This window comes from Tauraco erythrolophus, chromosome 11 (assembly GCF_009769465.1).
Source record: "Tauraco erythrolophus isolate bTauEry1 chromosome 11, bTauEry1.pri, whole genome shotgun sequence".
NCBI classification, from domain to species: domain Eukaryota; kingdom Metazoa; phylum Chordata; class Aves; order Musophagiformes; family Musophagidae; genus Tauraco; species Tauraco erythrolophus.
In genome coordinates this window covers 10,528,437-10,542,811 of record NC_141475.1, presented here as the reverse complement: position 1 = coordinate 10,542,811, position 14,375 = coordinate 10,528,437, and the positions used below count along the sequence as shown (strand labels likewise).

At 41.6% G+C, this 14,375-nt stretch overlaps 1 protein-coding gene across 2 annotated transcripts in view; it reads left to right on the top strand.

Annotated features, from left to right (window-relative positions):
• Positions 1–274: 274 nt before the first annotated feature.
• Positions 275–14,375, top strand: part of DOCK10 (dedicator of cytokinesis 10) — a 134,730-nt gene continuing 120,629 nt past the window's right edge. For both annotated transcript variants that reach the window (XM_086618452.1, XM_086618454.1), the window contains exon 1: positions 275–439. In XM_086618452.1, the coding sequence (XP_086474578.1) occupies positions 275–439 (165 nt within the window). The remainder of the gene's footprint in view (positions 440–14,375) is intronic.

The window sequence follows — 14,375 nt, the reverse complement described above, 5'->3', positions numbered from 1 at the left end:
GGGAGTACATTTTCTCATGTGAATTCAGAAGCAGAGAGGGAGGGGGAGAGAAAAAAGCCTCGTAATACTGTGTGTTTCGGTTTCAGCGGATCAAATCTTTCCTCTATCTGCATCCAAGCTATTTGGTTGTGATCAGATGATCAGAGCTCAAGGAAGCGATTGGAGAGCGAGCTGGCTGCAGCTGCACCGTAGGCTGTTTTCAGGGACAAGGAGCCACTGTTTTTCAAACATAGCATAAACATAGAAGTTATTTTGTAGGCTTCAGGATGCAGATATGGGTTGTGCTGCCAGCATTGTTCTGCTCCAAGCCTTTCGTTCTGTGGTACAGAGGAACTGTCCACATATCTGTAGGCGACGACGGCGAGAGGAGTTGTCACATGAAATTCTGCCGCTGGATAGCGATGATGAAATGAGCAGACCCAGGACTCTCATCATAATGGTATGGTATGCTTTAATCGGCAGAGAGAGGTGACAGAATTATTATTACGGATGTTATGTGATTATTTTTTTCCTTTTAACTATGTATTCATAGAGAAAGAGCACTGACAGACTATAAGGTTAGTTTGCTGGTAGATTTACTGTCTCTGTTGCCAAAGAGAGCTGAAACGTTACTTTATAGGTGAAGCTGTGAGCTACATATAAGCTCTATGTAAAGTAAATGTTCTGTTATTTAATTGTTGGTGGGTTTTATTGCTGTTTGCGAGATAGGCAGCACTGGAGCCAGTAATGTGGTTATGTTTTATTTCAGACTTGGAATTCCAAGCAGCAGACAGCTTAGGAAATGTTTACTAGATCTGTTCATCATAAAAAACAAAAACAAACCCAAAAGCCAAACCAAACAAAAAAACTCCTTTACTTTCACCCAGGATGCAGCTGGAATTTATATCAAGTTATATGCAAATAAACTCCCATATATCTTTGCTGCGAACTGTTTGCAGCAGTAAAACGTTTGCTGGATCACTGCTTTCCGGTTTAGTGAGTTGCTTCTGTTATTTAATGAAGGGGCGCTTGAAAGGCTCTTGGTCTTTGAGAGTCATTTTCTTTTTGAAATAAATAGGATTATTTTTTTTTTGTGGTAGGAATATAATAAGCACTATAAGCTTATTAGGAATAAGTGACAGGGTTTTTCCTCATTATAAATCACTGTTTCAGAGTGAGGAATACACTTACTGCTTGATTACTGTTCTTTCTTGCCAAATACACGTATGGTGCACATTTCCAGAACCCTGCAGTAGTTTGAGTCTGAGGTGGCAGTGATTTCGTACTGTGTGCCTCTCACTTGATAAAAGTATTACCAAGACACTGCAAATACTATTTGTGCCAGTTTGTCAGAGCACTTGTGTATATAATTTGAGTGGTAGAGATATTTACTTTTTTTAATAGAAAGCATTTTATGGTGAAGTCCAAAGCGCATCTCCCTGTTACCCCACTGTATCACACAGGGCAGTAACTTATTGTAAGTGGGTGATGGTAACATCAGAGAATTTGGTAGCTATCATGAGATCTAACAGTGGTTTGAATAGAGCACTGCTGCCTGTAGAAAGGTGTGTGGTGCAGTCATGGCAACTATAGTAGTGAGGACCCAGTCTAAGCAGTGCTTTATGTACCAGCTGAGAGTATTATCCAGTGCATGGGGGAGGCTAATGGTCATAAGGAGGAAGGGAATGGATTTCATCATTGTGAAGCCAGTGTTTAAGCTGCTTTTGCTTTAAAATCCAGTGTCTATAAAAGAAACTTTTTTCTTTTTTTTTCCTTCACCTAATGATTAGATAAATCACCTCAGCAGCATTTAAACAAATAACTGTCTCCTTCCTGTTAGTCATTTCAAGCATAATGAAGTGAGAAAGGTCTGGAAGAAATTGCAGCATGTCCAAGTATGGATCATCTGTGCAACTTGCTTCAGTCCTTGGAAGAAAAGGATAGTCTTGGGTGTCATGGCAGCAAATGATGTACCAGCCTCCCCATACCTGTATGCAGTTATCAGCAGCTTGAGTTGCAGTTCTTTGTGCAGTAGATCCTGGGAGAATAGGGCTCTGAGAGTTACAGCAAAGGTCCCTGGGGTCTCAAAGAAGTGAGGCTTTACTGCAGGGTGGAGGGAGCTGTGGACGCTGTCCACCACCCTGCAGAACCAGAGACACACTGGTCAGATGATCTGTTACCTGCTCCGTCTCAAACGTATCCACCCATTGTAGTTGCAAGGGCTCGATGTTATCTACAGCAACAGTTTATGCACCGATGTTTTTCCTGTCAAAGTCTGCCCTTCTACAGGAGATCTGTGGGATTGTTTTTTCCCCCTGGGTCCCCTTGAGAAGATAAGGATGAGCGGCTCAGCCCTGTCATGTAGGTGCAGGCAGGCTTTTTGGAGGAAAGCTGCTGGGCAGAGGACAACTTGGCGGAAAATGGTCTTCCCTTACGTGTCTGTCTTTCTCTTCTGAGTGTGTATTATTATTGTGCTTTTTTGTTTAGAAGCAGTTGATTATGTAGCTATCTAAAATCATTGAGCTTTGCAGTTAGACTTAGTAATGATGTGGAGACTTGGTGAGCTGAGAAGAAAGCGCTGCTTCACAGTGTTTCTGTGGCAGAAATGGACAGTCCCGTTTCCACCAGAATTCATGTTACTTGAAAGAGCAGCATGATAAAGAGGACTGGAAGCTACTGGATCTTAAAAAAACTTGTATTATGGTCCTAACAGATTATGTTTTTTCCCCTTGGTCTGTTGTAGATCATTGAAGTTTATGTCTGCATAATACAGTGGAAACAACTACATAGATAAACAAAAGAGTGTTTAGTTCACAGTGTCATTGTGCACATTGTGCAGATGCCAGGAGCTAAACTAATCCCAACGAGATTACTGGGTTTTCATGTCTGAGGGCAGTGAGTAATTGGGGTGCCCAAAGAAGAGAGGCTAGGAAGTCCCAAAATGCAGAATATCTGAAATAAACTGATGTTCTTGAGTGTGATCGCCAGAGGCTGTGGGCTCCTGTCAGCTGAATATCTGGCATTTTATCTTTTCATGCCTTTGGGTGAAATGGTCTTCCTTTTTGTAGCCTGTGTGCCTCTGGCTATGTGCTCCCTTCTGACAGTGTTACTACTTGGTATTGGTTTCAGGAGATAAAATATGCCATTCTTTCTGAATGGCTTTTTTTCAGTCCCCATGTTCTTGCAAGTTTGCTTGTCCCGTAAAAGTAAAATCTCAATGTTGACTTGATACAGAAAGCAATCCTGAGGTAGAGAACAGCAGTCTACCCTAAAATACTTCCAGTAAGTATACAGCTCCATAGATGTGCCCCATTTTCCTTTGTTAATCTCTGATGGAGAACATCTTTATAGGATAGTCTTCTAGGAATTGCGCCTTTGCCATTGGTACTCCAAGCAGAAGATGCTGTGAATGTGCTCCACAAGAAAAGAAAGGGAGAAAGCCGGAGTACAGCCTTCAGCTATTGCTTAACAGCCACCTACCAATCACTGTATGAAACCTTTAGACATCACAGCAGGTATTTCTAGCATTCTAGTCCTTGCAGAAAGTGAAGACTGTCTTTATTCACAGAAATATTTTTTCCCTCTTCAGTTTGTTAGTTTAGAAATCTGGGCAAGACAGATTAATAATACGTTTTAAATTTTGGCTGGATCCACAGAGCAGGGAGATATGTCAGAAAAACAAAACTGGAAATTCTTTGTCAATGACTGTTATGTGTCATCTTCTTCTGGACACAGTCCTGGGATTTGCCAGACAAATGCAAAATAAGTATCTAAACAGCCTTTAACTAGATGCACAAGTTGAATCGATGTGTTCAGTGACTCTGCGTTTAATAGTCCGTCTTGTTTTCTGTACCTTTAAGAGTACGTCTGTAAGAGCTGGTTTTCAGAATAAGTCCATGGTTATGGAGTTTGTGAGACTGGTGGAGATGGTGAGGTTTGAGATATTAAAAACCTATGTAGAGTGAATGCGAATTACTGTATGTGCCGTTTCTGCAAGAAAAAGGAGAAGAGGAAGATGCCTAAAGGAAGAAAACCTAGCATATGGGGTTATGTGGAACTGTTTGGTGTTTGGAGCGAGGGCACTAATGTTAAGGATGACACTTTGCGTTTAGAACTTGTGACTTGAAAAAAAGTTGAGCTTTATCTAGTAGGTCTTTTTTTCATGTGATTTATTATGAGCTATGGCAGCTGAGATTTGTGTGGAAGATAAGAGCAAAGTGTGATATTTGAGGATATGATCCTCCTCCTCCACCCCTGCACACAGCCCCCCCCCCCCCGCCCTTGGTAACCAGCCACACAAAAACGTGGTTAGATATTTTACGATTTGAATAAAATATCGTAACTTGAACTGAGGTATTAGCTTGAACACAGCAACAGCAAGGTGACAATACTACTCTCTCTATTCAGTTTTTCATCTTTGAAGAGAGACAGCTTACAGAGATTTTCTCTACTCTTTCCAGTTACAGAAGAAGTGAGAAAACCTTCCCCTGTTGCACAAATGGCTGCTCTGCTCTCGTGTACAGGCAGGGCTGGGGAGCTGCCCGACCTGCTTCTCAGGTCACTTAGTTTATAAGGAGAATTTTGGTCTTCTAAAAGCAGTAGAAATAATAAAAGCATGACTTTGAGAATTTTTCCTCATCTAATACTAAACTTTACCTCCAGAATCGTGTTCCTTACATTTTCTTGCACAATCTGTCTTAATGTTGTGTTTCTATCTGAAATAGTTCAGTGCACTCATTTCCTCATTTGTACGCGTTTACCTACTGAAAATTTGTACCATGTGTATACTAACGGCTATCAATAGATGGCAACTCTAAGAATTGCAAGATTTCTGATTCATTACTTACTATTTTTGTAGGTGGGAATGTGTCTGTGTGTACCCAAACGGGGAGGACTTGCAGCGGCTTTTGGAGGCCAGTGTGAGGCTCAACTCTGGGAAGAGAAGGGTGTTCTCTTTCTCGGGTATCTTGGAGGAAGGATTGTTTTTGGAAAGCCAAACTACCCAGGGCTGTGAAGTTCAAAAGAAAATTTCCAAATACTCAGATCTTTTAGTTAAAGTCAGAAGCTTCAATGAGTAATAGGTTTTTAAGCAACAGTAAACGTATATGTGGCTTTATTTGACCTTAACTGCCACTTCAGCACTTGACCTCAGCAGGAACAGAAACAGGCCTATGTTTGAATAAATAAGTAACATTAGAGCGTAAAGAGAAGAAGTAGGACGTGATGCACAAAACGCAGTTCTACTTCAGAGACGTTTTTGCATCTGTTCTTGTAACCTTCGTGACTTCTTTGTCTTCTGTGCCTAAAGCTGAATGGGCCTGCCGATAACCGCAGTGGTTGCCAGCCTCTTCCCTTCAATGCCTGTGCTCCCCTGGGGTCAGCGGGGCTTGGCACTGTTGTTGGCAGAGCTGCACAGGACGGACGGTGTCCATCTCTGTTTTTCAGAGCAGCATTTGTTCTGTGTTTGACTTGGTTTTGGCTTTTAGCAGTTTAGGCAACAGGTATGGCTCTGGGCATAGTTTCTTAAATGCAGAGGAGAACGAGCCTAAAATGTGGATCTGTTTCCATACTTCAGAGTGTTGCAGTAACATTTAAAGTATGCATAGGGTTGAAAAAGAGATGGCATTAAAAACAGCCTTTTTCCACCGAGCAAATCTCCATCTAACTTTAGTACTCTGGGCAGTAACATTTTATATTGCTTTCACTTCTTATTAGCGTTGCAGCAACGCGTGTAGTACGACAGTATGTGGAATGAAATTCTTGTGAGTCTGTTACCCGGATTCTTATGACAGCTTATGAAGAGTGTGTACTCAAAACAATAAAGTGATGAAAACATCCTCCTATGTAAGACAAATTTATTTTCTTTTTTTTTTTTTAGGGAAAAAAAAAAGAGAGAAGCAAGCTATTTATTTATAAGCAATGCTTAACTGAAAGAGTAGGGTATAAATTAAAGGGGCACAGAAAACTCTCTGCAAGTATCAGTCCTTGGGAGTGCTTTGGGAAGACTTTGTGATTTTATGCACTTGACAAAAATCACAATTTAAGATGTGTGTTCAAAGCACTTCTTGGGAGAGAAGGGAATTGACCTATAGAAAGGCAAAGTAACTTGATTAAAACCAAGAAGGCAAAGAGAGAAACAAATCTACACAAGGCAAAAAAAAAAAAAAAAGACTTCAGATTTTTCAGGCTTTGGCCATTTGCAGCCACACTGCTTTGCGTAATAAGCACATTTATAAACAAATCTATGCACACACATGCTTGATTTGTTGCAGTTTGTCTGTGATGCTCTGTTTGCAGTTCTTGGCTCTAGCTCTGATGGGCTGTAGCAAATGTCAGCTTTCTGTGTTTCCCTTGATCGTATTGCTGTTTGGATCTTCCTACAGAGGGAGGTAGGAGAGTTAAGGGAAAAAAATCCCAATGATCCAACTGGTCTGGGATTTTGGAATTGGATGAGGTATGATTGTAGGAACCCTAAGCTAATTACATGTTGTGGTGCCCTCATACACCAAATCAGCCATGAGTGTGGATCTTACGTTTATGTTTGTCTGCTTTCCTTTGTTTATCACAATATTAAATACTTGAATAAATTACAAAGAAGATATAAACTCTGGGTAATAATAAAGAGACGAACATAGATTTAAATGCCAAGTGCTAGGCACAGGATGAACCATCTAAAATAACCACAATAATATCTTTGAAGTTCTGGAGTCTTCAAGAAAATGCTTTGCAATGTATTTCACGCAGAATTTATTAGAGGTATTTTGTTTCATGCTGTTAGTAGACAGTGTAATGTTGGACTAAAATGTAAAACATTTTAAATAGATGTACACATATGTATATGTATCTGTGACCAGCAGCCTCTACATCTATATTCAGAGAAGTTCTCTTGGATTTTTATATGTGCATCTTGGGCTACACAAGTGATACTGCCTGCTGCCATATATTGGCTGAGAAGTGGTGTTGTCCCACACTGCTCAAACTGTGTTACCGGAGGCAGTAGGGGCAGCGCAGGCAGTACGTATGAGCCAGAAGGATGCAGAAATCCACCTGCGATGCTTCATGCGCCTGCAGCACGTCTCAGGTGTTTGCGCTGGATTCCCAGCAAGCACATGCCTGTGGGCATCTGCAGCTGGAACACTGACCTGTGCTGCACACAACAGCTAGAGAGCCTCAGCTGGCAGGGTGGTGGCAGCAGCCTGTGTTGTCTTAACGTATACGCACTGTCCTCGGCCCAGGCTCTGGCAGGCTGGTTCTCTTCTGCTGAGTATGGTGAGCTGCAGCTGGTTCAAGAAGTGCACAAAGGAATAGTAAATCAAACTCATGCTTTCAGAAAACAATATTAGTGCCAGTCCTCAGCCCTTGCCTGTCTCTAGCATTAACTTACTGCTGCTGCCGCACTGCAAGCCAGACTGGGCTTTGTTTTTCGTGCCATTGTAGCTACAGAATCCTCTGAGTAGAGCTGATGTGGATTTAAATGCATATAGCTGAGTCCAGAGTCCATTTCAGGCCTCTGGCTACGAACATGGGGATATTGATTTAGCGTGGAAACAACTATGACCTGTAAGAGGTACGCTGAGTGAGGAAAGGAGCCATAAAGAAACCAGGGCCCTCCGAGAATGCCGGCCAACCAAAAGTACTGCCAAAGTAAAAGCTGCTGGGAGAGGCAAAGGGCGGGGGGAGAACTGTTGAGGCAAGACAATGTGGAAGAGAGGAAGAGTTCGGTGATGAGAGAGAGAAGCCAAGTGGAAAATGCTGTTTCTTCTCATCTGAAATTAATTATGCACACTGCTGTTAAACTTCGGTAAGATTTGATTTTTTGAGGTCAAGTCACCACTGCTCTATGTTGACACATCAAGATATTCTGATCATACTTTTTCTTCCCTCCTTGTTCTTATCAAAAGCTTTGTTTCTGCTTCACAGTGAGTAATACCTCTTCCTACCAATGTTAATCCTTTTTCCCTTGCCCTTTTTCCACCCCTTGCTTCCCAAAGTGGAAAACCGTCTTCTGCTTTGACTTTAGGATAAGTGCTCTCCGTTCCTCTCCTGGGTGGACTGGGAATCTGAATGGAGCATGACAGAACTGTTCCTGATAGTTGTCATTTCCATGAAGTTTGTTCTTTACAACAGTAATCTTAGTATGTTTGGTCTAAACTCAGTTGAAATAAATCAAAATTCCAGTTCAGCATATTTCAGACAAAAGCCTTATGCAGAGTTTCATTACTCATGAGAGACAGAGATGTATCTCTGAGCCTTTATCTCCATACTTCATGCTTTTCTGTGTATCAGAATCACTTGGTTTTAATGCATGTGGAAAGTCTTTGTGGCTTCATAGTCTCTGCAGCACCCTCTGGCCAGCAAAGTAAAAGGTCATGTGGCACGGTGCAACAGGAGCAGCTGTTGAACCATTGCACCATCAGCAGTGGCAGAAGGATAAATTGAGGAGTAGCTTCTGTGAGTACATCTACAGTTTGACTACTATGTGCTGTAAAACCTAGTGTGGCTAGCATTGGTGATCTTGTCTTTTTCTGTGCATCCCAGGGGGGTTGCCACCTGATTTTTTAAAACTCTCAAGAGATTCTAACTTCTAGATTACATTTCCTGAATCATACAAGGTTTTGACAGAAGGCATCACCACTTCATGGCTGTTAGACGACTACTGCCGACGTGTTGGTGAACACAGACTAGTTCGAGGTTGCAGTACCTCCTGTAGCTTAAGAGAAACTGGACAACCACAGGTGAATGGTTTTCATGTTCCCTTAACCAGAGAAAGGTTTGTAAAGGCAAACACGGGTTTTCATTTCTGAGGCTAAGCAGCGTTTCAGCATATTTGAGCCTGTCAGCTAGTACTGACTGGCAGCTCTGCTTTTGTGAGTGAAACAAGAAATTAATCCTCTGCCAAAATACCCAAGTAACTGAACTCTTTTTCGCTGCAGTGCTATGTTTCAGGAACACAGAAAGGTGCGATGTCTTCAGAGTGTTTGGAGCTAAGGAACGAGGAGCAAGACAGAGTGCCTAGGAAATACAGGAACGGTTCCTGGTCTTTCAGCTTTTGAATCACTTCCTTGAATAATTAAGGCTTCCATCTTGAATTAGTGATTGAAGTGAGAAATACCACGGTAGGGAAAGGATCAGGATTCTTCCCCAAAAAGCATGTCACATGAATACTTCAGGATGTTTTGGGTGGCAAGGGTCTGACATCATCTTGGGGCACTATTCCAAGTCTAGTCTGGCTGAAACTGGCTCAGACCGTGGACCGTGATCTCCTATGCTGAGGTGTGGTAGCTGTACATACGTGCACACATTTCCAGTCAGAAAGAAACTGATTCCTTCATTGTTCTGGGGCTCAATTATTTCAGTCTGGGGCTCAATTATTTCAGTTCTGCTAGGACTCTTATTTTAAACGTGGGGACCACTGTAAATAAATTCCTATTATAAAAAAATGTACTTTTTTCCACCATGTTAATTTGATGCCTCTTCAGAACAAAATGTTATGTTCTGTCTAAACTGAAAGAATTTGTGTGCAATATCTTCCTTCTACAATTGCAGTCTGTTAATAATTATTGCCAATTTGTGGTTAGCTTAAAACATAATAGATTCTGTGTGTGTGGTTTTCAATGAAAAATAGGCATTGTAATGTTTGTCAGACTTCTCTGAGCCTCAGGGATCACTCTGAATACTCTGTGTGGAACCAGTCGAATTGAACACTTCATGACTTTGGTGTTTGTTTTTCCTCACTTCTCATCTGTCAACTGCTGTGCTAATTTTCTTTTCGTTGATGTTGATACTTGCTTGAAGATGAGATGGCCGGATTCAGTTTTCAGTTATACGTGTGCAAATCTGGCAGAATAGGGTTTTGACTTAATGCAGTAAATGGATCAGAAGTGTAATTCCGTACTGTTTGCATCTTTCTCTCCAAAAAATAAAATTATGGAGTTAGAGTGGAAAACACGTGTGGCCTTGCTGGATCAATCAGTGGTTAGTTATGAAACTGGGATGTTGGGAGTTGAACATCATGTTACCAATCACTGATAACTTTGGTGTTTCAATAAGGGTTTGGTGTTACCTCAATGTTTCCCACAGGTCGTGACTCGTGCTAAAATTAGCCCTTTGAGAAGGTAAGCATTAGCAGTAAAAAGATTAATTACTGAAATGTAGATTCCTGGAACCAGATGCTTCACTGTCTTTTTTGAGATGTTTCTTTCATTAGTAAATTATGTGCAAACATGCATTGCAGCTGTCTTTATAGGACATCTGATCTTAATGGGATTACAGAGGAGGACGAGTTCTTGGGAGAGATGGAGCTTGGAACTGGGCTTATTTTTTCTCACTTTGGGATACTTATGGCTTGAAGGTAAAGAATAAAAAGTGTTCACGCAGCTGACCTGCACTTCTTTCTTTTCAGTGCTTTAGCTCTTCCCCTGTCTTTAATCTCTTCTCCCATGTGCTTGAGGACCCTTTTCTTATCTCCCTAGAGCTCCCTAGGAAAACTAACCAGGCACAGAGCATTCAGTTGCCTGTTCAGTCTCTCCACCTGCCAGCTGGCGCTTGTGCCTGAATTTGCTTATTCAGGCTGTGACTCTTTTGTGGCTTTTGCAGTGCTTGAGTTCCTGCGGCTATTGACCACTGTTAGCTCTTAGGTTTTAAGCAAGGGCACAGCCCTTCAGGAGGAGCGATGATCTAAGCAGTTATCTAAAAGCTTCTTTGTAGCCAGGAACATCCGGTTTCTTTGGCCTTACGACCTTGCAGTTGGGTCGTCTTTTATTTCCTAACTGGCCTGTTACGAAAAAAGCCAAGTCCCTCGTTGGCTGTCTGCTCCCAGGTGTTAGACATGTGCTCCATAACACATCCTTCAGATGGAAGTGAGCAGCAGATATGTGGAAGATACAGGGAAAAGTAATCCTAACCTTCAATCTGGTGCATCCAGCAGGAAATGTTTACTGTATCTATGCAGGCTTTTAATGAGTACATTTTCCAATATTTAAGATATACGATATATTTTGTTGTTCATGATGCATCTGATACTTCACAATGATCATGTGCCCCTTATAGCACCTGATTTTGTTTCTGCTGACATGGTAGCAAAGACAGCAGTTGGGGAAGGACTCATGATTGAAGTGTTTGTGCATCCGTCACCTGCTTTTGTTCAGAAACCCTCCAACCAGGCAGCTCTGACAGATGACATAATAATTCCTCAAACACTTGTGTAAATACAAAACATTTTAGCAGAACATATGAAAGTAGAGAGAAAACTCTTGAATGCAGATTGAACTGAAGAACTATTTGGAAATAATAGAAATTTTTACGAACACGTGCTTAATTCTGCTTTTTATATACAAGATAGAAGTGAATCCAAGCCTGGAATTGTACCAATATGTTTTTGCCTTACTTCTCTGAATCTAATTGAAACTGTAAATATTGGTTAATAAAATGTAATTCTGAAATGTTTTCACTGTATAAAAAAGCCAGTTCTTGAAGAATGCACTAAAAAGGTCCTGCCCAAATGAGACGTTTCAGAGATGAGTTGACGTAAAAGTTTGTACCAGCTCCCACTGAGAAGTTTCTTTACACAGTATTTTTAAGCTGCCAAAAGCGTTTGCACATACTAAGTGCTTGCCAGTTTTCCTTTTTTAAATTAAATCAAAGACAATTTTAAGTTACATGAGCCTGCAAAAAGAATCCGAATTGGTGGCTAAATGTTGTTGTGTTTGTTTTTTTTTTTTTTTAAATTCATTCAAAAGACAACTGTATTTCTTGGAAATATTTTCACAAAAGGATTTGTTCCTTGAGTCAGACCATCTTTGCAATGTTTCAGGCAGAACAAGGAGCTGAGTGAGGAGGACATAGAATTCATAGAATTCATAGAATCGTTAGGGCTGGAAGGGACCTTCAAAGGTCATCTAGTCCAACCCCCCTGCAAGGAACAGGGATATCTCCAACTAGATCAGGTTGCTCAGGGCCTCATCCAACCGGGCCTTGAACGTCTCCAGGGATGGAGCATCCACCACCTCTCTGGGCAACCTGTTCCAGTGTTTTACAACTCTCATGGTAAAAAATTTTTTCCTAATATCCAACCTGAATCTACCTCCCTCTATTTTAAAACCATTACCCCTTGTCCTATCACAGCTGGCCCTCCTGAACAGCCTCTCCCCATCTTTCTTGTAGGCCCCCTTGAGGTACTGGAAGACCGCTATAAGGTCACCCCGGAGCCTCCTCTTCCCCAGGCTGAACAGCCCCAACTCTTTCAGCCTGTCCTCATAGGAAAGGTGCTCCAGCCCTCTTATCATCTTCGTGGCCCTCCTCTGGACCCTCTCCAACTGGTCCATGTCCTTCTTATGTTGGGGGCTCCAGAACTGGACGCAGTACTCCAGGTGAGATCTCACGAGGGCAGAGTAGAGGGGAAGAATCACCTCTCTTGACCTGCTGGCCACGCTCCTCTTGATGCAGCCCAGGACGCGGTTGGCCTTCTGGGCCGCAAGAGCACATTGCCGCACAGAGAGCACAAGCAACAAACTCTACTTTATTTCCCATCCACATCCTTTTCTGGCACTTATTTATGCCTGGCTGTGGTGTGTATTTGTAGGAAATTAGATGTTAACTTCTTAGCTTCTGATTTCCTGACCAATTCTTTTGTATCCAGCTCAAGTGGTGCTTAATAGAAATAAGAGTCAGGATATTCCAGCTATTTCTACAGTAAGAGGTAATCGCTGGGCTTTTCCAGAATTTCCAAATAAAAAAAAGCAACAGAATTTCCACATTAAAAAAAAAAAAAAAGAGTTCTTGGTACAAAGTCAGGTTGTCAATGACTAGTTTAGGTTTGATGATAAGGCAAAAGTGAAGGTGCAAGAGCTTGTCTTTGCATGTTGGATACATGCAAGATGTGGATTGGGAGAAACACAAGGGCGGGAATACCAGCTTACACTCATCCCATCAGAGAAAATCACTTGGAGAAGACGAAGGAAGTGGAATTACTATGATTCGGCTCTTCGCCTTGCAGAGGCTGGGACGTGGAACCTTAGAGCAGCTTTACTGTGTTAAGGATGACAGTTTTGGTCCTGCTTTCCAGCTCACTGAGAACTGGTAAATAAATCTTGCTTTTTGATGTGTGTCCTTGGATAGCAGAGTTCCACAGCAGCTTCTTAGAAGGTCTTTAATACCTTGTACAATTCAAAACAGACTTACTGGAATTGGAAAATAATGGAGAAGGATGAGGAGGATCAGCAAAGTTAGTCCATGACTACGTATATAGACAAAGACTGGACCTGCACTGGCCTGAAAAAGAACTGTGAGGGGTTGCAATGGAAGTCATAAAAATCAAGAATGATCAGAGACATGTAGACTTCGCTTGCAGTTTCTTCTCTCAACAAGGGAACTAGAGATCAGCAGATAAAACTGATGGGGGGCAAGTTTGGAGGAAAAAAAATTCACGGAATGACTATTAAAATTGGATTTCCTTGCCACAAAATGTTTAGCATCTATAATGTCTGTGTAGGTTTGAAGAATGACTGAAAAAATTCATGAGAGAGAAGCCTTTGAGAACTAGTAAATATGCAGACGCCATCTCAGACTGGGAACCTGCGTGAGTGGAAATTGGAAGAGGATTCAGGAGAAATACTATTATACTGTCTTCTATACTTTTAAGTAAGCATCTGTAGAGTCTCACAAGTGCAGAAATCTGGCTTAAATGAACTTGCATCCTAGCCAGTATGACCATGCTTACTAAAAATGGAATTTAGCGTGGCATCCAGGTGAGCATTCAGTGCTTCGTTTGCTCCTGAAATAGTACTGTACTTGGCATTGCCTTGCCTCTTACGCGTGCAAGTGTGTCAGCTTGATTGACGCTGTTCCCAGGAATTATCTTGCATTTGTTGCAGGTTACGGTCCCTGTGCACGGGCCTCTATTGCGAGTGGGCTGGTGTGTGGTACCTTGTCTGTGCATCAGAACCTGCAGCAGTCCACTCTCTGCTGTGAGGTTGGGGTGACTGAAGGAGTAGAACTGCATGGATTATATTATATTTCTTTTTTTTGCCAAGGTTGGGGTTGTATTTAGTTTTAATAACTTTACACAGGCTTTCACAAACTGTAGGGCTCACCCTGGGATCCTAACCACTGCCACTTTGATGTTTTCCTAGAGCTTTTTAGCTTCTTATTTTGGTAATACTGAAGATTGCGCGTTTATTATAAGTCTTAATTAGGATTAGCAGTTTTTAATTAAAAAAAATTAAAAACAAAGCCTGGAAAGATGAAACAGTTCTCTGGGTATACAGAAAGTTACGTCAGAGTGAGAAATACTGTGTCAGGTGTTGGCACTATCTATGACGCTACTACGCTATTTTGCTTCTGTGTTCCAAGAGATCATTAAGAGAAGGGGAATGTCAAAAGGATGCAAGTTGTCTTTT